General features: G+C 39.7%; 1 protein-coding gene across 3 annotated transcripts in view; it reads left to right on the forward strand.

Annotated features, from left to right (window-relative positions):
• Window positions 1-25,894, forward strand: part of DAPK1 (death associated protein kinase 1) — a 90,229-nt gene that overhangs the window by 33,178 nt on the left and 31,157 nt on the right. For 2 of the 3 annotated variants that reach the window (XM_021380159.1, XM_021380161.1), the window contains exons 2-10: window positions 4,821-5,042; window positions 16,813-16,951; window positions 19,802-19,931; window positions 20,723-20,771; window positions 20,883-20,909; window positions 21,300-21,452; window positions 21,596-21,641; window positions 23,255-23,344; window positions 24,558-24,650. In XM_021380159.1, coding sequence (XP_021235834.1) covers window positions 4,821-5,042; window positions 16,813-16,951; window positions 19,802-19,931; window positions 20,723-20,771; window positions 20,883-20,909; window positions 21,300-21,452; window positions 21,596-21,641; window positions 23,255-23,344; window positions 24,558-24,650 — 949 coding nt within the window. The remainder of the gene's footprint in view (window positions 1-4,820; window positions 5,043-16,812; window positions 16,952-19,801; window positions 19,932-20,722; window positions 20,772-20,882; window positions 20,910-21,299; window positions 21,453-21,595; window positions 21,642-23,254; window positions 23,345-24,557; window positions 24,651-25,894) is intronic. The other variant, XM_021380160.1, reaches the window with a different exon arrangement.

Raw genomic sequence — 25,894 nt, forward strand, 5'->3', positions numbered from 1 at the left:
GGAGTGAAATAGCTCTTTTGATTGCAGCTTAAAAGTGATCTGCAAGTACAGCATTTAATAACAAACAACTAATTGTGGGGTTATGTGCTGAATACCACAACAGTGGCAATAAGAAGTTTGTTTGTTGAATAACTGGCACTTAATCTAGATACCTGTTATTTGATAACTTTCTTGTACTCTTGAGCAGTGGCGAAGATTCCTGGAACCTCACATCCTAATAAACTGTAGACAGGAGCAATCTACAAAGTCATTTAATTTTAAGCAGTATATTGGCCATCTGATAGCACTTTCATACTGTGGTATATACTGTGCAAAGTATCCTTGAAACAGTTACAGCTTGAGGAAAAAAAGACTGAAAATGCTACATAGCTCAGAAGAGAAAAGAGCTACTTACCTTAGCTGGCCTCCTTTGTTTCAGTGCTTCAGCCCCATGCTGTAACATGATAGTTGACCCATTGCCAACATCAGATTAAAGAACTCTTAGCCTTAAAGGCATCATAAGCATGGTATGTCTGTGTGGAATGGGGGATGTTGAAGATGTGCTGACACCGTAGAGAAATCATCTTTCTTTAGCTTACAGATCTACAACCACTACATGTTTAAAATCACGTGCGGAATGTTTTCTATCTAGAAGGAAGACCAAAATGAATTACTATCTTCAGTGAAGAAATAATGAAGGAAAAATTATTCATGGTCTAAAGGAAAAAGTATCAGAAATTCAGGTATCAGAATTCTTCAAACATCAACAGTGTATGCTTTTTCAGTGAAAAGGGCTGCTCCAAAAGTAGTTCCTCCTGTTTTATTATGTTGGTCCATGATGTCAGAGGCAGATGTTGGTGGTATGGCAGTAGAGGTTGAACCTTCCTGCCAGTATTCTGTTACACTTTGTTGCTGTGAGACAGACAGCAGCAGAGGGGCAGTCTGACAAAGTGGAAGTGTGTGTGAAGCAAAGGGGTGTCACTGAATTCCTCCATGTGGAAAAAATGGCACCCGTTGACATTCATTGATGCTTGCTGAACATTTATGAAGACCAGACTGTGGATATTAGCTCAGTGAAGCAGTAGGTGCTGCATTTCAGCAGTGGTGAAAGTGACATGAAAGGTAAGCCTTGTTCTGGACAGCCATGCAGATTGTTACAAGTGTGGCGTGCAGGCTTGTTCATCATTGGTAAAAATGCATAGCCAGTGATGGTGACTATGCTGAAGAACAGTGTTTTGTAGCTGAGAATTTACTCTATGAAATAGTGTTACTGTGTTCTTTGTATCTGTTGTAGTTTCCGTGGAAATAATTAGGAGTTATTACTTTTGGAGCAACCTGCATACATAACTGTTAATCCTAGTCAGTTCTTCAATTTAATTAAATCTTCTTGGATACCAAAATGTATTGTATATCAGTGTACTTCAGTGTTACTTTTTCGCCCCAGCCTCTCATGAGCCTGATATTAGCAGTGATTCTGTTTTTTACTTTTTTTTAGTATGATAAAGCAGTAGCTGTTGTAAAACTTCCAAGGAGAGCACTGATAAGATAGTGATTAACCGTAATATTTTCATGACTGAAAAGGTCTTATGTATTTCCTTACTCTGACTAATGACTATTTAATTGTTTTGAGATCGATGTGTTTTTTTCCCTTTTTGCAATTGGTGCTTGATGTTGGAAGAGGAGAACAGGTGTTACATGTGCACACACACAGAGTAAATTGTAAGCTTCTTGGAGCTGCGAATCACTTAGCTGCAAAATCCTTGTTAATGTGCTGTTTGAGTGCATATACAACTGCAAATCTGTGGAAAAAAAAAAGATGGTAATAGCTTAAAATCATGTTGTGAGCTATCTCACGCGAAGATTGACATTCTTTTCAAACATGGAAAAAAAAAAGTCATTTTTTGTTACTGGGTAGAGAAGGCTTTTGTCTAGCCCAGTATTTTTCTCTCTATGATATGGAGAGATGAGGGTGTTTTTAATAAGCTCTCCTCCAAAGGGGTAACTAGTGTGACAAGGAGACAATTCCCAGAATTTGTCTGGTTTTCTGCTTTACTTTGTCTATGTAACTTCTGAGTATTGTAGTAGAACCTAGGAAAGAAAATTAAAAGTAGAGGAGGAAATGTAACGGAATTTTGTACCTGTTGTGATTAAACCAAAAATTACTTACCCTTACTGGTGGCTGCTGGTGGCAACTTCTTTACAGACTAATTTAATGTTGTGTGTACACATCGTGTGGGGCACAGCATTTTTATCCCATGAACATCTCCCCAGATGTCTGTATAGCGTTCAAGCCTATGGGCAAATCATAAACAGAAATATTTTTCTTCTTCTATTGTACAGTTTAGACTTACAGCTAGAAAGCCAGTTGACCAAAATACGAGGAAGAAATTTTTACTTCCATCTGACCATTGAGCTGGACTGAGTTGTAGAAATGCCTGTATCTGCTGCCTAGCTTTGCAATTGCCCTGGAGCTCTGAACTCTCTGAAATGTGGATTGCTTTTTCAATAATACTAAATACCTCTGTGTCTCTGGAGGTGTACATGGTTGTGTGAGAGAGTGTGAGAGAATTACAGCTTTTCCTTTCTATAAGAACAGCCTAGAGCACTGTGTGAGCACTTCACCACAGCAGGGCAGATACCTGAGTGCATGCTGTGCCTCGACTGGCTGCCCTGTAGTGCAAAACTGTGCAGATCCAGGAGACCAAACCCAGAGTCTGCATTGTTTGGAGACCTGCTGTGGAGTTCAACTGAACCAAGCAGAGAGGGCTAAGGTACCTGAGTGTCTTTTCTGTCCCTCTGCTGCTGGTTTAGGACAACACAGATCTTCCAGAGGTCCTGTACCTTGTCTCCTGGTCCTGTATGAGTGTCCAAGATAATCTCAGATGGCTCTCATGAGCTAAGTTGAGGCTAATAAATTAGGTCTTCCATCTTAGACTTAATCAGAAAGAAGGTACAACTGGCGCAGCCAAAGCACAGCTCTGCCTGCTACCATTTGAACAACATTTGTTGGGCTCTCTCTGGCAAATTGGGCCCTTGACAGCTTTGTGCTGTGAGCAGTACAGCTCTATCTTTAGAACAGAGATATGCAGGGGAATAACAAAGTATGCAGCAGAATTTTGAGAAAAACCCTTGCCTTAAATATTTTTTCTCAAGCAACATAATGTCATCTTACAAATTAATTAATTAATTTCATGAAATGATGAACATGTTGATCATAACATAGAAGTAACCCCCACCCTCAAAACTTAGACTGAATGCTTCTCTCAGTGTTTACTTCTCTGGCTGTCCATGACAGGGTTCAGAGACTCTCCTGCAAGTGTTGGCTATTCCAGAGCCTTTCTGGAAGGCAAAGGTCTCTGCCCTGTCTTCTGCAAGGAAGTCACCCAGTGTTGCCCAGTAGTGTGTCCCAGCTCTAGACACTTTGTCGCTCAGGTTTATGTGTGGTGATAGTGGCAACCCAACAGCATGAAATATTCTCCAGCTGATCCAGCCCTTTAAGCTCATAAATCTTGTGATTCTCTCTTTTGTTGATTTGTGGAACCATTAGATGATTTGAGTTGGAAGGGAACTTAAAGATCATATAGTCCAAGCCACCTACCATGGAAGTTGGCTAATTATCATGTAATACTGCTTTTATCAGTTATTGGCTATTTTCAGTCTGTCATACACTCCTTAATTGTTTACTCATTTCATCAGTGTATTTGACACAAGCAGATTCTCAGTGATGTAAATGGTGTAATGGATTGCATTCACACATTAAAGATTCCCACCTGGCATCACTTAAGTGATGCCCTTTCTGCAGGTGATGCATCATCTTGCAGATCTCTGTCAGTTGTAATTAATCAACTACCAATACAAGCTAGCTCATAGTTCAGGTACTGACGAGAGTTGCACATGCCTATATGTTACAGCTCTGTGCAGATATCCAAGCCTACTAAGCTTGTCTTTGGTTTAACCATTGCTATAAATGTACTTCCAGGGACAACACTTCTTTGCTTAACTTCATAAATTTAGAAATTGGAAAGTTTCAGAAAAAAATTCTCATTGATATTCGTTAATTCTTTGTACGGTGAAAAAAAAAACAGAATTGCTAGAGAACTCTGAGCAGGAGATTAAGAAAAGTTAAGAGGAAAATTTAGTAATATCAGGAATCCTGTTCTCGCTTTAACATAGCACTAGATTCTTGGAAATTTCTGTTCTGATTTGCTGTGTACAGCTAGCAGCAGTTATTTATGTATCAACAGAAACACAGCATCTTCTTGGAGTCCTTTTTGGTTTGTGACATGATGACCTCAGGCCTGTTTTCAGCTTCAAATATGTCCTTCTTAAGATTATGATATAATAAATGTAGTTCTTGATAGTACAGTAAATAAAACATAAAGCGGTATCCTCAAAAAACAGTATCCTTTTGAAAACTGAGTGAACTAAAAATAGTTTTGAGTGTAGAGTAAAATGAGTAGTGATAGATTGGAAGAAGCTGAAGTTTGGGGGAACGAAATTATCCTCAGCCTTTACCTTCCCCCACTAATTCCCAGTGCACATTTGTGTCAAAAATCTAATGGTCTACACAGGCAGCACTTTTTATTTACATATGCTGAAACATGGGTATACGTATGCATGCAGTGTGTCTGTAGAATTTCAATTTTTTTTCAGGTATTACTCGAGTTTTCACAAAAATCAGTTACATATTTCAGTGGAGTTGGTCATTTGGAGTTTCTCCCTATAGTAGCAAATAGAAACTACTTGCAGTTCTAAACTTTCTTGAGCCAGGTTTGCATCTTTCTTTCCTTTTTTTTTTTTTTTTTTTTTTTTTTTTTTTTTTTTTTTTTTTTTTTTTTCAGTGGGCAGTTTGCTGTAGTGAAAAAATGCCGTGAGAAAAGCACTGGTCAGCAGTTTGCAGCAAAATTCATCAAGAAACGGAGAACAAAATCTAGCCGACGTGGCGTGGGCCGGGAAGATATTGAGCGAGAAGTCAGCATTCTCAAAGAGATTCGACACCCTAATGTGATCACCCTGCACGATGTTTATGAGAACAAAACAGATGTCATTCTTATTCTGGAACTGTAAGTGACTCTAGAGATTTGGAGAAGAATAACAGATTTTTTTGGTTGTTATTTTAAAGAAATTAAGATAGTTTCTCTAAGAATTGTGATTAAATGAGTCTTTCTTACCACCCTAAAGATAATAGTTTAAAAGGTTTTTTTCTTTACATTGGAGTTGTAGCTTCTTGATTTATACATCTGTTTTTCACTCTAACTGTGCTACAATGGTTAAAAAAGTACAGTATACTTAAGCTCTTTTTCTGCCCGTTATTTTAGTCATCATTACTGTTCTAAATCCAGAGGAATAGTGTAGAGCTGAATGAACAATTCAAGATTAGAGCAGAGGGAAGTACTGAATCTGAATGGAGGTTAGTTTAGCAAATTTTGTGATGTTTTGAGTTGGTGTAAAGCAGCATCACTGAATTATTTTTTCCACATAACTGAGAACTGAATTCTCACAGTTCTTTCCTGTTGAAATGTAAACTTAACTTTCATATCCTTGTTTTAGTTCCCATTTTTTTCATCCCATTATTTTCTAACAGAATGAGGTAAATATGTTAGCAGGGAACACTTCACCATTGCTTCAAGTCTGACCTCAGTTTCCTCAAAGGTTGCAAGTTCCCTCATTAACCAATACTTATCCTTCACAGCTTGTCAGCGTCTGCTTGTGGGATGTTCATGTCTTTCCATTGTTTGGATGCCTAACACAGCCTGTATTATTGCCACATTTGTTCCCTACTGTATAAATGTTTTCAAATGCGTATTTCGTGCAAGCAAATGCATCTGATTTGTTACGAGAATCTTGGACAACACTTCTCTTTTTCTTTGCTGTTCATGTGATTTGTCTTGTACATTGTGTCTTCCTGTTTACTGGCTTTCATAACTGATAATTCCACACACCTTATAAGGATACTTTAGTGTGGCATGTTTTCAGTTGCATATATGTAGATTTACAGTAGAAATTCAAGAAATAAACTGCAAATTACCTTCTGGAGTTTCATCTTAGCTATGATATATATATACATGCATAATACATGAAAACATTTTTACGCTTCTTTTAGTCCAGCACGTGATTGTTTATTGTAGTACTTGCTATTGTCAGTGCACTGGCTTCTTTAGTTTCAGATTTACACGTTTGCATTAGTTTGAATTTGCGTAGATGAGAATTATTTTAAAAAACTGAATAATCAACTTGTATAACGTAAAAGCTTCGTAGTTTCTGTCAGAAGATCTACTACTACTGATTTTTGTTCTAAGCTCTTTTAAAAGTGTAATGAATACATAAGGACTAAGGACTGGGGGGTCTTGGTGGATGAGAAGCTGGACATGAGCCAGCAGTGTGTGCAGGCAGCCCAGAAGGCCAACTATGTTCTGGGCTGCATTAAAAGAGGAATGGCCAGGAGGGAGAGAGAGGTGGTGGTCCCCCTCTGCTCCACGCTTGTGAGGCCCCATGTGAGTACTGCATCCAGGCCTGGGGCCCCCAGCACAAGACAAGCTCTTGGAACGAGTTCAGAGGAGGGCCACCAAGATGATCAGAGGGCTGGAGCGCATCTCCTATGAAGAAAGGTTGAGGGAACTGAGGTTGTTTAGCTTGCAGAAGAGAAGGCTCTGGGGAGACCTCATTGTGGCCTTCCAGTACTTGAAGGGAGCGTATAAACAGGAGGGGGAACAATTGTTCACAAGGGTGGATAGTGATAGGACAAGGGGGAATGGTTTTAAACTGAGACGGGGGAGGTTTAGCTTAGATGTTAGGAGGAAGTTTTTCACTCAGAGGGTGGTGACACGCTGGAACAGGTTGCCCAAGGAGGTTGTGGATGCCCCATCCCTGGAGGCATTCAAGGCCGGCTGGATGTAGCTCTGGGCAGCCTGGTTTAGTGGTTGGTGACCCTGCACTCAGCAGGGAGGTTGGAACTAGATGATCTTTGAAGTCCTTTTCAACCCGGGCCATTCTATGATTCTATGATAAAAAAAAATTACCATGATTTCTCTCCCCTTGCTCTCACAGTCTTCTTATATGTAACCTTACTGTTGTCATATTGCTTCTTCTGCGCTGCTTTCTTTCTGTTCTGTAATCTGTCCACATGAAAGTCCAGTGTCCAGTACTTGAGCCATGAAGAAAACTCAGTAGTCACAGGTAGTGGTAGGAGGAATGGAACTGTTCTTCTCTTTTTTTCCACATGGAATAAAAGCTCCTTTGATGGCAGGGCTGCCATGTGTGTCTTTGTGTACCTACTGACTTTTATTGAATGGAAACAGATACTGCATCCAGTATGTGTTAATATGTCATAAAAATGAAAATGTGAAGTACAGCAGATTGTTTATATATCTATTTTGCTAATCATGTTGCCAAGTTAATAATCCCAATGTAGTGTCAGAGATTTTTTTTCCAATTCTCAAAACTGTTACATGAATATTAATCTGAAGAAGTGCTGTTTGTGGTATCAAAAAGTAACATGGATGATCAGAGAGGAAAAGATGATGCACTAGCAGTCCCTTTATAAACTGAATCGCTGTAATTGCTGTATTGACAAGTTTTACTATCTTTAAAATCTCTATGGTATTATGTAAAGCTGTGGGAAATGCAGAAGGATTGTCATTTTAATCATATACTCAGATACTTAAGTATGTAATCCATTTTTTCTAATTTTCTAATACTCATATTTTGCCTGGGGACCTACTCCCCTGACATTCTTTGTTATTAGAGAGCAAATTCAAGCAAATCAGAAATCAAGCTGAAATCTTGAAACCTCTTTCGCTCTTCTCAGAATCCAGGAAAGTGACAATTTTCTGTACTGAATTTTCTGTAATATCTTCTAAAACTAAATTCTTCTAAATACTGCATTTTTTTTTCCCTGATGACGTATATTCTTGTATGACTGCAAGATGAGAGAGCATACCATAAATAAACAGAATTTTGTGTAATTCACATTTTTTCTTAAAATTAGAAACTGAAAATGAATGTTCAGCTACAAAAAGCTCATAACTAGGCAAAAACCCAGAAGAAACACTGGTTTGCTTATTAATAATAACACGTGCAATGATGAGGAGAAGAATCTTTGGTTTCTGTCCTGCATGGCACCTGCAGTCCAGAAAAGACATGACATTGAAGCTGTCCTTTTAGTGGCTGTCAATAGGTGTTAGCGCAAAAGTCTCAAGATGGTGTCTGCTACCTATTTACTATTGATTTCTATCTCCCAGTTCAGAAGATTTGCAGGATTTTGTGCAGACTTTTAATCATTTTTAAGCATCATTCATCAGCTGTTTGTAAGGAGCAACTGACTGTAGTTCTCAATTGCGTCACAGCAAATATTATGTCAGCCAACAGAATATTTGTTACCAGTTCATATGCAGAAATCTGTAGGCCATCATTAATTATTGCATTGACAATGTCTTTGCAATACTGAATGGAGAAAAAAAAAAAAAACTTCTTATATGCTAATGTTTGGAGGTTTTTTTCTCTCAACTACCTTGTATCAGGAGACTAATGTATTAGAATTTACAAAATGTTTAATTTCTGTAACTTTAAGTCAAATGTTTCCATAGAGAGACATCAGAAAGCCAGGGTGCACATGGAACTGAATTTCACAAGGGATGTGAAAAGGAGCAAGGATTCTACAGGTGCATGGGTCAGAAAAGAAAGGCCAAGGATGCCTCTGATGAATGAGAAGGAAGGAATGGCAACAGCAGACATGCAGAAGGCTTAGGCACTCAAGCAGTTATTTGCCTCAGTCTCCGCTAGTAGTCAGGTTTCTCACATTTCGTACGTCACTGAACCTTTGGATGGGTGTTGGGGTGCAAAATTCCCCTCACTATAAGAACAGAGCAAGTCCAAGACCGCCTCATGAGGCCAAATGAGTACAAGTCTGTGAGGCCAAATGGCATGCATCCCAGGGTCATAGAATCATAGAATGGCTTGGATTGGAAGGGACCTTAAAGATCATTTAGTTCCAACCCCCCTGCTGCCGGCAGAGTTGCAAAGTGCTAGTTCAAGTACTGGATCAGGCTGCCTGGGGTTCCATCCAGCCTGGCCTTGGAAACCTCAGGCATGGGGCATCCACAGCCTCTCAGGGCAGCCTGTTCCAGCACCTCACCACCACCACTTCTGAATTAGCAATCTTAATTTAAGACCCTTAATTCTTGCAGTGTATTGCTGAATGTTGAAAGTCTGTTGATAAAATTCAGAAAATGAGAAGAACAGCTTGAAAGTCTCAGTTCAGAAGGAGTGGAATTCTATTGACTTGCACATGACTGAACATTAAGTGTGAAGGCTAGTGCTTTTCAAAAGTTAGTTCCTGTATACTTCTTTTAAAATATAGTCCAAGGGAGCTGGACTTTTTCAGTCTGGGAAGGAGAAGGCTCCAGGGAGACCTGATTATGGCCTTCCAGTATTTAAGGGGAGATTATAAACATGAGGGATATCAACTTTTTATATGAGTAGATAGAGACAGGACAAGGGGAAATGACTTTAAACTGTAGGAGAGGAGGTTTAGGTTAGATGTCTGGGGATGTTTTTCACAGAGAGTGTGGTAAGGTGCTGGAACAGGCTGCCCAGAGAGGTTGTGGATGCCCCATCCCAAGGTGTGTTCAAGGTCAGGCTGGATGGGGCCCTGGGTAGCCTGATCTAGTACGTGATCTAGTGGTTGACAGCCCTCCTCGTGGCATGGGGTTGGAACTAGAAGATCTTTGAGGTCCTTTCCAACCCAAGCCATTTTGTGATTCCAAGTCTCAGAGTTACCACCTTCTTGGCACCTCTGTAATATTTACTAGAACAGAACAACAATTAGATGATAGATCCATATATAAAATTTTGATGGCATCTTGAGTTGTTTATTGAAAAAATAAGAACAACAATGAACTCTGTAAATCTCCCTTGTATTTCATCAGAATTAACTTACTATGCTTAAAATAGCTTGACTTTTACTGAGGTTTGAAGTCAACACAGTTTCTTTAATTGTATCTTTACTAAAATAGCCTTGATATTTTTGTTAAATTTACCTCTAACTTGTTAAGAAGTTGTTCTTGATGGGCCTTGTGGTGGCTTTTCAGAAGTTACTAGGAAGTTACAGCAGGTAAGCACGCTCCACAACGCTGATCTTGAGATGTTGTGCTACCTTTTGACTTCAAAATCCTGAATTACAGGGTGTCAGATATAGCCACAGAGAGTGTTTAGGCACCTAGGAATAAAGGCTTAACAGCTGTGTTTGGGTGCAGAAAGATGTACCGGAGTTTTCAAGTCTCCATATTAGTGGAAACTGTCTGTTTAAATCCCTGCCCAGATTGTGAAGCCTGTGTTCTTCTGGCTAGCTGTTCTGAAGCCAAAGCTTCTTGGTCTATATACTTGTAGAATTCAGGCACATCAGGGAGAGGATTTCACAACAGTGTTTATCTCCAGTATGGGCTGGAGAAGTGAAATGACAAGGAGCTGTAATGCAGTAATAAGCCTTTGGTTGTTTTTTTGTTGTTGTTTTGTTTTTAAACTAAGTAGGATACAATCATAGAATTGCTCAGGTTGGAAAAGACCTTCAAGATCATCAAGTCCAACTGCAGCCTAACCATACTACCCTAACTCTAACAACCCACCACTAAATCATGTCCCTGAGCACCACATCCAGATGGTTTTTAAACACATTCAGGGATGGTGACTCAACCACCTCCCTGGGGAGCCTGTTCCAGTGCCTAGCAATCCTTTCTGAAAAGTTTTTCCTGATATCTAACCTAAACTTCCTCTGGCGCAACTTGAGGCCATTTCCCCTTGTCCTGTCACCTGTCACCAGTGAGAAGAGACCAACCCCGCTCTCACTGCAATCACCTTTCAGGTATTTGAAGAGAGCAATAAGGTCTCCCCTCAGCCTCCTTTTCCCCAGGCTAAACAGCCCCAGTTCCTTTAGTCTCCCCTCATAGGGCATGTTCTCCAAGCCCTTCACCACCCTTGTTGCCCTTCTTTGGACCTGCTTCAGCAGCTCAATGTCCCTTCTGTACTGAGGCGCCCAAAACTGAACACAATACTCCAAGTGGGGCCTCACCAGTGCCACGTACAGGGGCAGGATGACTTCCCTAGTCCTGCTCACTACACCATTCCTGATCCAAGCCAGGATGCCATTGGCCTTCTTGGCCACCTGGGCACACTGCTGGCTCATATTCAGCCAACTGTCCATCAGTACACCAAGGTCCTTATCTGTGAGGTAGCTTTCCAGCCGCTCCTCCCCACGCCTGGAGGGTTGCCTGGGGTTTCTGTGACCAAAATTGAGGACCAGACAAGTGGGTCCCCAACATAGTGTTGCAGGGTAGGATACAAATAAATGTAGCACCCTTGAACTGCTCTTTCAAAATATTTGGTACATTTTTTTACGTCAGAAGAGTGGCTTGGCAACTGTACAGTTCATAAAAGCTGATAAATGGATACTAAAACTGTTAACCTTAAATAAAATGGAAGTAGCAGTATTTTACTGTAGCCTTGGACAGAAAATTTCTATTTTCAAAAAATTCAAGGAATCATAGGGGAGATATTTGACTGCAGAAAACCACAGAATCCATAGGAGAGAGCATTTCTTCTGCAAGTTGGTAACATAAATTTTTGGATTAGAAAGAACACTGATCCGTGTATTAGAAAATAATTCAGATAACTTTCCAAATTGAATCTGCTTTAAAAATTATAATAAACTGATTCTGGATTTTAGCTTTTCTACTTCACACTTTTTTGAAATCTAAGATTGATTAAATCTTTTAAGCTTAAATTTGGGTTAAGTTGCTTGAAGCTAGGGCTTAGCATTTTGTGTTTTATTTTCTTTAACTTCATGAGAAATCATTAGATAATCGTTAATTATAATTTAGGCAATATTATCATATAAGCAATGTGATCAACCCATCGTGTGATGAGTCATTATGAGCTGGCCACACTGATTTCGAAGTTAATTGGTTCTAAGTTCCTGTGTCAGTTCCTGTAATGACTTCCTCCAAGGTCTGGCTAGCAGTGTTTCCTAGTTGAGGAGACCTGGCAACTTGAAACAGCGCTATCTAGAAATCGTTTTTCTGCAGGTGTGATGTAGTTCAGTTCCCGGAGAGAAATACGTGAGCTGCAAGAACATCTGTCAGCCTTCCTTTGGAAAGACTGAGAATTGTGCTGCTACTGCATTTTATGTAAATACAGCATACCCGAGGTTTTGTTTCATTTGCACCAGTTCAGGAAAGCCAGCATTGCTGCCTGGTTGTGTTGGGGATGCAGCAATACCAGTGTTACTCTTAGTAAAAATGATTGTACAAAATATTTTCAAGTTCAGGGCTGTTGCCTTTTTTAAAAATGCACGCTCTGGTGCTTGAAAACAATATGAAGTGAAATGATGTTATGGCAGTGAAAATAGGTTTACTCAGCCTTTACAGCTTTCTATGTTATAGCATAGTAAATAATAAAACCTAGCCTCTTGGATCAAGATGTGATACTCATGGGTCACAAGTTCTTAGTATATTGAGGCAAATGTATGAACAACCTATTTATTGTAACTACAGAATATTTCCAATTTAAAGGTAAGGAGAAAGGTTTTATTCGGGAACAGCGAAGAGTTAATGCTTCAGAGGAAACAGTTACACAATGGTGAATGTAAAAGTTTTGCAACTGTAATGGGATTCAGATGTGACTTATGTTCAGCTATTAATGTTAATATGAAGAGATATAGCTTGTTGCTGACCTGTTACTTGATGGCAGTTTGTGGAGAAGAGTTGTCAGTGCACAGATTAGTTGCTCAGAAAGCTGTCTGTAACTCCAGCTAGCAAACAGAAAGTGCATGGAGAAAAGCTATGCACTTCCAGAGGAGACAACATATAATTATTCTGAAGTGTTTTTCAGGAGGAAATCCTCTTGCTCAGTGAACAGTTTGCCTGTGCACCCTGAGGAGAGCAGTTCTCACCCAGTCTGTTGGCAGCAGTTATGTAGTGCTGTATGAATCCCTGTGTAGTGTGTAAAAGGCAAGCTGGAAGCCAGGTTGCAGGGTTCCGGCAGCAGTGGGGAAGCCTGTCTGGTGATCTAGTTTCAGCTAGATTTAAATACATCTTTCACCAGCAGTCTCATACCTAACTTGTTTTTGGTAAGTGAGAAACAATGCTGGGTCACTGTAGTGGCAGTGGAACCAGTATTCTTCCTGGGAGAGGCTGAAGTTTTAAGAGATCAGTCTTAGAGACTGAATGGTCTGCCTCTTCTCCTTTAGATTGAGACTGCTGCCATGCATTGGATAAGACTATGTGCAGGTATTTTGGTGCAGTAGTGTTTTCTTTTGGTACAATTCTGGCTTGCAGTTTCATCTCTAAAGTTAAGCATAGGATAGTAGATTATACCGTGTTTATTTAGTATGGGAACACGTTATCCTGGCTGAAGCGCAGGACTAGACTTGAAAACCTGACAACATTTTAGATTTGCGAGGACTGAAATAGATTTGACAGTCAGTGTCTTATACTGGGTTTTTTAAAAGCAGTTTCTTAATCTGTAGTATTTGGAAGTCCACTCAAGATCATCCAGCGTGAATCTAGTTATATAATGTGATTATAAAATTTGTGAGAGTAGATTCCACTGACCAAGGGAACTGTGAGCCAGTAAATGCAGAATTGAAACTTAGTTTGTAAAGCATGTTGAGTGTAGACGTGCACTAACACTCTATGGGTTGTTTTAAAGCAACAATTGCCTTGTAATGATGCAATGATTTTCTGTATACCTATGGTGATAGTATTTAAAATCAGACCTGACCAGGGTCAGCAGGAAGGTAGCATAGTAAGCGTTCTTCTGATGAGCATTAGAAGGAAGCTAAGAAACAATACCTGCATTATTATGCTCTATGAAACCTTTTACTTTTTTTCAGAGGGAAGCAAAGAATGGGGGAATATGCATATGCATCCAAATGTAAGATCTTTCTGACCAGCCTGCACAAGATAATGAACTGCATTTAATCTGCAGCAATTTCATTTTAATGTTTCTAAAACAAAATTATTAAAATGACTTCTATTCCTTCCAGTTTGTAATTTTTGCATTTCATTTTGCACTTATTTTAATAATTGCTTTCATGAAGAAAATATTACAACATCCCAAATAATACCCAAAACAATACTCTTGTCTTCTAGGCAGCTCAGTGAAGGCTCCAAGAACTCATTGAAATACACTTTTCATGCAATTTGCATTACAATAATGCAGATTAAGTCTCTTGAAAAGTAGACATGATAAAGCGAGTTGATTGTATTTCCAGAAACCTACCCAGACCGTTTAGCTATTGTTATATGTTAATCCCATTATTTTTCATAATCAGAACTTTAAGTCATGAACAGATTATTTTGTCCCTACAGAAAGGCAGTATAAATTAGGTTGTACTTTCTGTTATATATACGTATAATTTTTTAAATTATTGGTATGTTACAAAATATGGGGGATAATGAGACTTTCTTTGCTGTCTCTAACACTTATCTATGTAATAGTGCTGGTTTTATAAACAGGAAAGAATAGTTGCTAGAGTGGCAAGTTACCTCAGTAGGTGTCCTTAAACTGAAGAGAGCTTGACTGTTTTTTAAGAGAAGTTGTGAATGTTGTTTCTTGTTCACTTCATGCAATGGTGAAGTTCACACTCCTGAGGGATATAGGACAGACAAAGAGTAAAATCAGGATGCTAAATTTTAGGGAAGTCAAATTCCAGCTCCTCTGGGAGTTAAGTCAACAAAACTCCCCTGGGAATCTGCCCTCAGGGACAAGAAGGCAGAGCAGAGCTGGCAGATCTTTAAGGAAGCTTTCCTTAGTGCAGAAGAGTTCTCCATCCCCAAGTGCAGGAAGGCAGGAAAGGACACCAGCATGGCTGAATCAGGACTACTGGTCAAACTGGAGAAACGAGAAGAAAATGCACAGGCAGTGGAGATGGGGACAGGTAACCTGATGCTGCTAGATTGTGTAGGGATGGAGTCGAGAGGAAGGCTAATCCCCAACTGGAATTGGATGTGGCAAGGGGTGCAAAGAATAAAAAAGGATTCTACAGGTACATCAACCAGAAAAGGAAAGTCCAGGAGGCAGACTGGTAACAGTGGACAAGGTGAACGCTGATGTACTCAACAACTTTTTTACATCAGCATTCACTGGCAACTGCTCTTTACACACCCTTCAAGCAGATGGAATCAGGTGGTGTGTGTTGGGAAGCAGTGCCTCTTCGGCTGTAAGTGAAGATCAGGTTTGTGACCACCAGAGGAGCCTGAACATCCCTAATTATATGGGTCATTATGAGATGTATCCCAGAGTCCTGAGGGAATTTTCTGACTTAGTTGCCAAGCCACTCTCAATGATATTTGAAAAATCATGGCAATCAGGTGAGGTCTCTGGTGAACTGGAAAAAGGCAATGTCGCACCCGTTTTTAAGAAGGATAGAAAGGATGAGCTAGGGAACTACTGACCTGTCAGCCTCACTTCTGTGCTGGGGAAGATCATGGAGCAGATCTTCCTGGAAGTTGTGCTAAGGCACATGGAAGGGTAGGAGGTGATGCAAGACAACCAGCATGGCTTCATCAATGGCGAGTCCTGCCTGGCCAGTTTTGTGGCCTTTTATGAAGCTGTAACTGTGTAGGTGGACAAGGGAAGATCCACTGATGTCGTCTATCTGACCTTCAGTAAGGCCTTTGATACAATCCTCCTCAGCATCCTTTTCTCCAAATTGGAAAGATATGGACTTGATGAGTGGACTGTTCAATGGACAAGGAACTGATTGCAAGAACATAACCTCCAAATAGTGGTCAATGGCTTGTGTCCAAATGGAGATCAGTGTTGAGTGGTGCCCCTTAGGGGTCAATAGTAGGGCCAACACTTTTTAATATCTTAATCAGTGACATTGACAGTGAGATTGAGTGCATCCTCAGCAAAATAGCAGATGACAAAAGGCTGTGTGGTGCAGTCAACGCACTTGAGAGTCTGAGTGCCATCTAAAAAAATGTAGAGGGGTTCAAGCAGTGAGCCCAGGAGAGCCTCATGAGGTTTAATAAATCCAAGTACAAGATCTCACACCTGGGTCATTGCAATATCCACTATCAGTATGAGCTGGAGGATGAAAGGGATAGAGCAAAACCCTGCTGGAAAAGACTTGGGCGTACTGGTGGACAGCAAGCTGGACATGAGCAAGCAATGTGGCCTCGCAGCCCAGAAAGCCAACTAAGTTGTCTTAACTGCAGTTGTAGATATTCCTTGTTAGGGAAGTTGTGGTACGTTAGGATAGAAATATAACATGCATCCTGAGTGTGGTACACTATTTCAGAGAATACAGTTTGTTTTTAAAGAGTTGAACGCTTTGGGGAAGTTGTGTTCTTCAATTCAGTTTTTAAATCATAATTTAAAAAACAATAGCACTAATTATTATAAAGAAAGTTTTGAATTTTGAATTTTCCAATAAAATACAACCGAACAAAATCTAATGTTACATGGGTGTATGAGCAAAGACAAGCTTTATTTTTTAGCTGTTTGGTATGTTTTGTGTAGGTGGGTTTTACTTCACTTAAATTTAGATACAGCCAACCATGAATATGTGTATGTTTGGTTTTTCCAACCTTTTTTCTGTAAAAAAAAAAAACAAAACCCCACAACTTTTTCAATTGTAATATTTCCTCTTCAGGGGGAGTAAGGGGTAATTATTATTTCAGATATTGAATTAAGTATTTTCCATCTTCTACTTTGATACTGACAACTTACAAGCTTTTGGGTGCTTTCTGAGGTTGGTCTGGTAATAGTTGTACTAAAAGGAGCCTGTAGGTTAAAACAAGCTTGGCAGTAATTCTGCTTCTGTTTTCCCAGTGTTGCAGGTGGAGAGCTCTTCGACTTCTTAGCTGAAAAAGAGTCTCTTACAGAGGAGGAAGCCACAGAATTTCTCAAACAAATACTTAATGGTGTTCAGTATCTCCATTCTCTTCAAATTGCCCACTTTGATCTAAAGGTAGGTTGAGCAGATAAGAATGCACACAGCTGTGAGCAACATCCCTTGAAGTCTTGTGTCATGGACAGGACTAGTGGTGTCAGTAATGGGGCTTTGGCTATTTATGTCATGGAACTAGTTTTGAGAAATCTGGTCTTCTGGGTGAGGATGGAGTTCATCTCTCAGAGAAGGGGAAGACCATATTTGGCAACAAGCTTTCCAATTTAATCAGGAGGGCTTAAACTAGAGTTGCTGGGGGAAGGGATCTTCAAACCATCCCACTTTGAGGCTGATGATGGTAATGAGTGCCCTGGGTCTGGAGCTGGGTCATAGGCCAGTAAGACAGCACCTAAGATGCAGGCTAAGGGAACTCCTGTTGGTAAATCAGCCTCAATGGGAGCCCTGCTGAAATGGTTGTACACTAGTGCATGGAGCATGGGGAACGAGCCAGAAGAGTTGCAGGTGTGTGCATGCCTACAGGGCTGTGATGTCATTGGAGTCACTGAGACATGGTTGAGTGGACAGGTGTAAATTCTTTAGGCAAGGGAAAAGGGGAGGAGGGGGTGTTGCCCACTGCATCAGTGACCCACTGGAGCCCATGGAGCTCCACCTGGGGATAGATGAGGAGCTGACAGAGAGCTTATGGGTTAGGGTTAAAGGAAAGGCAGGAAAAGGAGACTTCATAGTGGGAGGCTGCTACAGGCTGTCTCATCAGGAGGAGGGAGTGGATGAGGCTCTCTATAAACATATAGGAGCAGCTTCACATTAACAAAGCATGGTTCTCATGGTGAGCTTCAGTCATCCTGATATCTGCTGGAGGGGCAGCACAGCAGGGCACCAGAAATCAAAGAGGTTCCTGGAATGTGTTGATGATAGCTTCCTCTTCCAAGTTGTACAGCCACCCACGAGAAAAGGTACTATGCTGGACTTTGTATTCACCAGCAAGGAGAGGCTGATGAGTAATGTGAGGCTCAAGGGCAGCCTTGGCTGCAGTGCCCGCAAAATGGTGACCTGGCTGCCCCTTCTTCCAGAGCTTGTAAACCCTTCTTGGATTCTTGAAGAAGCTCTATGTTCAGCTAGGCTAATCTTCTCCCCCATTGGCTCAACTTTCAGTCCACTGCCACAGCCTGCTCGTGCATCTTCAAGATTTCCTTCTTGAAGAAGGCGCAGCCTTCACAGATTCCTTTCGCTTTAGACTTACCTCCTAAGGGAGTCTGTCAGCAAGGTCTCTAAATAGGCCAAAGACTGATCTCTGTAATTCCAAGGCAACAGTTCTGCTAACTGCCTTCCTCACTACACCAAAGATTAAAAACTGATGGCACATATGGTGGGATAGAGTGTACTGTCAGCAAGTTTGCTGGTAACACCAAGTGGAGTGGTGTAGTTGACACAACAGAAGGAAGGGATGGCATCCAGAGGGGCCTGGACAGGCTTGAAAAGGTGGCCCATGTGAAACAGAAGACGTTCAACAAGGCCAAGTGCAAGTTTTTACTCTTGGGTTGGGATAATACCAAATACATGTATAGACTAAGAGAAGAACTCATTGAGAGCAGCCCTGAGGAAAAGGACTGGAAGTCCTGGTGGATGAAAAACTGGACACGAGCCAGCAGTGTGCTCTTGCAGCCCAGAAGGCCAACAGTATCCCAGGCTGCATCAAAAGAGGATTGACAAGTGAAAAGGAGGGGATTACCCCCCTCTGCTGTGCCCCTTAGGAGGCCTCACCTGGAGTACTGCATCCAGGTCTGGGGCCCCCAGCACAAGAAGCATATGAAGCTGTTGGAGTGAGTCCAGAAAAGGGCTGAAGCATCTCTACTATGAAGAAAGGTTTAGGGAGTTGGGCTTGTTCAGCTTGGAGAAGAGAAGGCTCCGGGGATCTCTCATTGGAGTCTTCCAGTACTTGTGGGGAGCTTATTAGTGGGAACTTTTTACACAGGTAGATAGTGATAGTACAAGGGGTAGTACCCCCCTGCCCACTTCGAAGTCCCTTCATACCTAAGCCATCCTATGATTCCATGATAATCCGCAGTCAGATAGTGATAGGGCAAGGGGGAATGGCTTTAAACTAAAAGAGGGGAGATTTAGGTTAGATGTTAGGAAGAAATTTTTTATTCACAGGGTGGTTAAGCTGCCCAAGAGAAGTTGTGGATGCACCATCCCTGGAGGCATTCAAGGCCAGGTTGGAGGGGGCCCTGGGCAGCCTGATCTGGTGGGTGGCAGCCCTGCTTATGGCAGAAGGTTGGAAGCGGATGATCTTTAAGGTCCCCTCCAACCTAGGCCATTCTGTGATCCTGTGTTGTAAGCAATCCTTTGCTGTATTTTGAAAGATAATTGGTAAATACAAGAACCTGCTATTCATCTATGAAAGGATGTGGAGCCTTAAAAGTCTGGGGGCTGGACCACTCCTAAAGTTTCTCTTGGAGATCCAAAAGCAGAAAGATAATACTTCCCTGATTTGCTGTTTCCTCACTTTCTGTGAAATAAACCTCTTCCAAGGGGTAATACTGACCAAACACTAGTTTTTATAGTTTTTCTCTCTTGCAAACTTCTAGCAGAACTGCAGTGATCATATCACAGGGGCTGTGATCTTTACTGAAGAGGATGTGTTTCACCAGGATCTGTCCAAATGAAAACTGCTACTCTTGTATTCACAAGAGCTAGAATTTTGTGCCTGCAGAAATTGTAGCGGTTTGTCATCAGCATGAAATTCTGATTTACTGTATTTAATTTTTATCGTATGTTAAATTGCAATAGGAAAAAGCAGGATTTTTCTGCTGAATACACAAGAAATTCTCAACACTGAAGAGCACTGAGATGTATCAGACATTTTGTACCTATACATAATCTTTTTCTCTCTCTTCCTCCCTTTTAAAGCCCGAAAACATAATGTTGTTGGACAAAAATGTACCAAAGCCTCGCATCAAGATTATTGACTTTGGTTTAGCACACAAAATTGACTTTGGAAATGAATTCAAAAATATTTTCGGAACACCGGAGTTTGTTGGTGAGAAACTTGATGTTTGTTAAAACTCTTCTTTCTCAGTCTGTGAAATGATAAATGTGGCTTAGCTTGGTTTGACTGAGATACAGTTTATATGGTGGCTGCTCTGAAAGTAATGCCTCCTGTGTTATTATGTTGACATCAGAGACGCATGTCGGGAGTATGGCAATGGAAGTTTAACTTTCCTGACAATATTCCATTACATTTTGTTGCCATGTGACAGAGAGGCATTCTGATGAAACGACATCTGACATGGAATTGCATATGAAGCAAAGGTGTGTAACTGAATTCCTCCATGTGGAAAAAGTTGCACCCACTGACATTCACTGACACTTGCTGAATGTTTTTGGAGACCTAACAGTGGATGTGAGCAGAGTGAGGGATGCATGGTGTGCTTCAGCAGAGGCAACAGCAACAGTGGGTCACATCCACTGGTGCAGATTTTTACAAACATGACATGCAGTTGTTCGTTGCTAGTGAAAATGCTTAGCAAATGGTGGTGAATGTGTTGAAAAATACTGTTTTGTAGCTGAGAATTTGCTCTATCAAAGGGTGTTATTGCACTCCTTGTATCTGTACTAGTTTCCACATAAACAAACAGGAGGCATTACTTTTGGTAATTCATGGTATTTTGAAATTTAACTAAGCAGTTTGTAGCATTCATTCCTGCTTTAAAGATATGTTAAAGGTATTAAATGTCAGCATCTTAGTTTATGATCTCTGACATGTATAATCTCAGAGTGAAATGGATTTCCGCATTGGCTATATTCTAATCTACCTATTTTCTCCTTTAGCTCCTGAAATAGTAAATTATGAGCCTCTTGGTCTTGAAGCAGATATGTGGTGAGTTACTAGATCTTATTTGAAATAAATGTTATGATTATTTTTATGCTCTAACCTTATGTTTTTCTTTCTCCATTTCTCTCTCTCTTTTTTTTTCTTTTTTTACTCCAGGAGCATTGGTGTAATAACTTACATTCTGTAAGTACCAAAATCTATGGGCGGTTCTTAGAATTGCTAGTTTTTTAATCTGTTCTCTGGGTTTTTGGTGATGCCTGTACGAATCAAGCAATTTTGATTGCACAAGATGTTTCAAGTTGAATAATCATAAAAGCAGTATTGTAATTCTTGATCAGAATAGCCATTAGAGGGTCTTGAGATTGCATGGGAAGCTGTCTTAAGATGTGTAGGTAATATTCTTAGAAATTGCAGAGAAACTTTTGCCCTATTAGATCAAATCTTCCTGAAAATAGTATTTCCAGTCTTAAAGCAAGAAGAATAAATGTTCCCTTTCTGCTGTTGTTTGTATCTGAGAGAGTTAAACAGCTGTGTTTCAACATGTAATGTGAGATGTGTTCTGCATTTCTGCAGTCTAAGTGGTGCATCACCATTTCTTGGAGAAACCAAGCAGGAAACATTAGCAAATGTGTCTGCTGTGAATTACGAATTTGAAGAAGAATTCTTCAGTAATACCAGTGCCCTAGCTAAAGATTTTATACGAAGACTTCTAGTCAAGGATCCAAAGTGAGTTGTTCCTCTTGCATATGCATTGTTGCAGCCTGAAATGTCTCTAATATTTCAAATTACAGAATATTTTGCATTTTTTTTAATATATAGTATTTTGTATTTTATACTACCTGAAATAATTCTTTTTTGTGCTATTAAAGGAAGAGAATGACTATTCAAGATAGTTTGCTGCATCCTTGGATCAAGGTGAGCATGTAATTCATTCTCTGTTCTGTTTTTTAATCATTCTTGATTTCTTATTCCACTTTCACTTGTTAAGTTCTTTAGCAAAGCCTTCAAATTGAAAATTGGTGTAATTGTTAAATATATCTTACTGCTTTTGAAGACTATCTGTATGAAAACTAGTATGTGTGAATTGTGGACTTCATTAACACATCCTGTATATAAGTTAGCAATGGGCAAGAAGAGCAGCCTATCATTTAGATAAAATTCATGTTCAACCAGAGAAGCTAGAGTTCAGAGAGCGTTGTACTGACAAAAATGCAGTATCACAATCCAGTCCCGTTGTTGTCTAGCTCTTATCTCCTTATTTAGATCAGGTGTAGAATAGTCATCTGTCTTCTGTCTTTCTTCCCCCTTTAGACTGAAGGCAACAGTTGATGCGAGGCAGTGTTCCAATAATTGTTTTTAGGACAAGCTATTGTAGTATTTCTGGGCTGAAGGGGAGAAAGTGAGACCTATCACTCTTCTTAAAGTATACGCTAATAACTGTCATGGATGTTTTTCAATACCCTATCAAATTCTGATTATGAATAGTAAATGTCTTTAGCAGCAGTGATTTCCCAAGCCTTTGGGTTCCGCTGTGACCTCTTTCCACTTCCCAGAGAACCAGTTCACAGTTTAGCATCCTAGGGCAGATACTTCCACAGCAACATGCCAAACTGCAGATTTGACTGGAAAAAATACTGATATTCTCTGTGCTCTGCTGACTTTTTCATGGGTTAATCTTAACAAGTATAGGTGTGAAATGGACAGCTGGGATCATGTTGAAGTGATTTTTAAACCAGTAGAGCAAGCACTAAGTTTGTGTTTCACAGACACGTTTTCCACTCTTGCAACCAGAGCCATTGTTTTGTACTTTGCAGTGTTCCTTTATAATCTTAATTTTCCAGATGTTCTCCTTCTGCCTCCTCCACTGCTCATATCCTCTATTACTTCTTCCCATCACTACCCTTACCCATATTTCTCAATAAAAATAACTTCAAGTGCAGCATCGTGCTTTGCAAAATGAGGTATGTTTCACTGGTGACTGGTGCTTAACATTAGCATATGAGAAATGTCAAAGGCTCCAATGTTAGTGCTTACTGCATAGGACGATGAGATATGATTATTCTTTTGTTCCAGCAGTGGCTACCTAATGACACTGAGATTGGAACAAAGTTGGATTAAATTCAGCTAGGAAATTTTCCCTGAAGACATATTTTGTCTAGGAAATGATACACAATTCCTCCGTCATAGTGGAAGACTAAGGATGAAGCTTCTCTTTAGAATGTTAAATTAACATTCTTTTGATGTTGGCTTTTTGTTTTTGTTGTTTAAAAAAAGCAACAAAAAAGCCAACTTAATATTTCATTAAATATTCTTAGATCTGGATTTTCTTTAGAGTGTATTCTTACGGAATTTCATCTGCATGCCTCACTAGATTGCGAGTATTCGAATACATGCTTACATTGTAAAAACATCATCACAGTGTAATAAAGTAATTATAAATGGAAGTCTTACATAAGGGAAGATCCTTTATGAAAGTTCCGGTTGTAACTACGGGATATTTCACAGCTATATTTCACTTCTGCTCACAGCCTAAAGACACTCAGCAAGCACTTAGTAGGAAAGCATCTGCAGTGAATATGGAGAAATTCAAGAAGTTTGCTGCACGGCGAAAATGGAAAGTAAGTCATTCAATAAATCTTCAGAATGTAGGTAACGTATAAATATAATAGTGGTACCTGCTTCAGAAAAACATGCTTTTCCTTTGTCATTTGAGATAAAGTAGGTGCTTGGGTATAGTGAGAAGACTTCCTTGCTAATGATCTGCATGTAAGTGCTCGTGTGTGTGGAGTATTTGTGTGTCTAGTTGTTTGCTGTCATTATCTGTCTTGCTCATGTTTATAGAGGAAGGGCGCTCTTACGTGTAGGTACAAGTTTTTGCTGCAGTAATACCAGTAAATCAAACATCTTCCAAGCAGGCCTCACAGAATTAATTCTTCCAACAAGTTCTGCCAACACACAGCAGAAGAGGAAGGAAAAACTAGTCTTTTTTGCGAAGGGTTTTTGCTCTGACGCTGCCAATATGCTTACAAGAAAACATCATTTAATCTCCTCAGAAATGAAGCAAGGTATTAGCTGAAGTTCGACATTGATCAGTGCAGAGAGCACTTCAAGGCAGTTCTTCCCTTCAGTGTGCACACTAGGGAGTTCACACTGATACTGAGCAAGAACTGGACTGCTGTGTGTATGAGAAGAGTGAAACATGACACAACAGAGGTCTGTAATATTAGAAAAAGAGTTTTACTTATTTCATTGGAGGCCAGAAAAACAATGATTTTGTTAAGCCATCAAGCAGAAACAAAAACTATCCAGCTATACATGTACTTTTTTTTTTTTTTGCCGCAGTGCAGTGTCTCTTTTAGGTAAATATCTATGGTGTTTATTAAACTGAAATATTAGTTTGCTGCCTTAGAATAAAACCGTAAGTCTATATCTTACTCTCTCTCTCTCTCTCTCTCTCTCTCTCTATTACAATAACAGTTTAAGGGAATGTTGTCAGTTAATTTAAGCCCAGTTAGGTTTTCTGTATGGACATGCTTTAAAATCCACTCATTTAAATATTTTCAGTGTTTTGCTCTGTATCTGAATGGCTTTTTTAAATAGTACCAATCCAAAAATATTATATAGTTCTCCTAGGGCAAATGAATATCTTATCTGTACTATAGTTGAAGATTCAAATACAACTTAAAAAGGACATGGGAGAGAGGTTGGAACCAAACTCATTTGTGTTGCTAATAGCCAGTCTTCTTTTAAAAGCTCTGCAGTAGCATTCTATCACAAGTATTGTTTTGATTATTCTTTTAATATAGCTTTTCTCTTCTTATTTTTAAAAAGCAATCAGTGCGCTTAATATCCTTGTGCCAAAGATTATCAAGATCCTTCTTGTCCAGAAGTAATATGAGTGTTACTAGGAGTGATGATACTCTGGTAAGTGTATACTTACATGATTAGAAAGCCTTAATACATCTGAAATGACATTTTCTGAAATGATTCTAACATGATTATTGGACAAAATGTGCAGGATTAATAAATCCTCAGGTGTAGGAATAAGTAGGTTTTAAATCTGCAAAGGCCGGTTGTCCATAGTCTGATCTTGTGTATGACACAAACTTTGAAATTTCATTTCTCAGTTTCCATACTGAGACTGATTAGCTTGTGCTTGAAATTCATTTATCTCAGTTTTCGAGTTTTATTCAGGGGGAATTTTAGTGTTGTGGCAATTATAATGTGAAAAAGTTGCATCTGATTTTATTCATGGCACATCATAACATAAAATAATACTGTGGGTATTTTTAACAGAGTATTCAGAATTACTAAGCTTCCATAAGTGTGACAAATGCTAGACAGCAGTATCAGAGTATGGATAGTATGCAGTTACTTAAGGACAAAATTGTAGAGTTGGCCAGTATTCCATTTTTGGGGTTGTATATGTCTACTGGATTTTAAGTAGTAGCAGTTGTTTGCTTTGAAATTAACAATTTCTTGTAAATCCAAGAGCATCTTATTTATCTTACTCTCTATATTTTAATACAGGCTTCAGAAATCCCATGTGATCAGCAATGCTAATATGTTTAGAGCTGGGTAACATCATTTTTTTCCTGTGCATTAATAGGATCATGCCTCAAAAATTCCACAAAGCCTTTTTTGTTCTTGTTATCTTCTTTGTGTTCCTGCTGTGTAACCCCACATACCTTTATCTCCATTTTCTCTTATCTTTCTGCTTCCATGCTGCTTATTCTCTGTCTTTTCCCACTTTCTCTACTTCCCCCACCCCAGCTTATCAGCTGTCATTATGTCTTTTAACACTCCATCAGCGTTTCACACCTGTGTTGCAGTGGAAGAGATCGTTTTCTGCACATCCTAATGTTAGATTATAAAAAAAATTAGAAACTGCAGCATGAAGGAGATAAGTGGTTCAAATATTTGGCTCAGTGAATTTCAGTGCATGGAAGAAAAATAGTCTGCAAATGTATCTAGGCTCATTACTTATTTTATAGATTCCTACCTGGTCCATAATGAGTGTATGAAAGCTAGATCCAAAGTACCTCTTCTACAGCATATCCCTGGATAACACAAAACTTGATTCTGCTTTTTATATGTCTGTATTTCTTCTTTTTAATGTATCAAACATGTAGAATCAGTTAGGTTGGAAAAGACCTTTAAGACCCTTG

The sequence above is a fragment of the Numida meleagris genome, chromosome Z, assembly GCF_002078875.1.
Source record: "Numida meleagris isolate 19003 breed g44 Domestic line chromosome Z, NumMel1.0, whole genome shotgun sequence".
Taxonomy (NCBI): Eukaryota; Metazoa; Chordata; class Aves; order Galliformes; family Numididae; genus Numida; species Numida meleagris.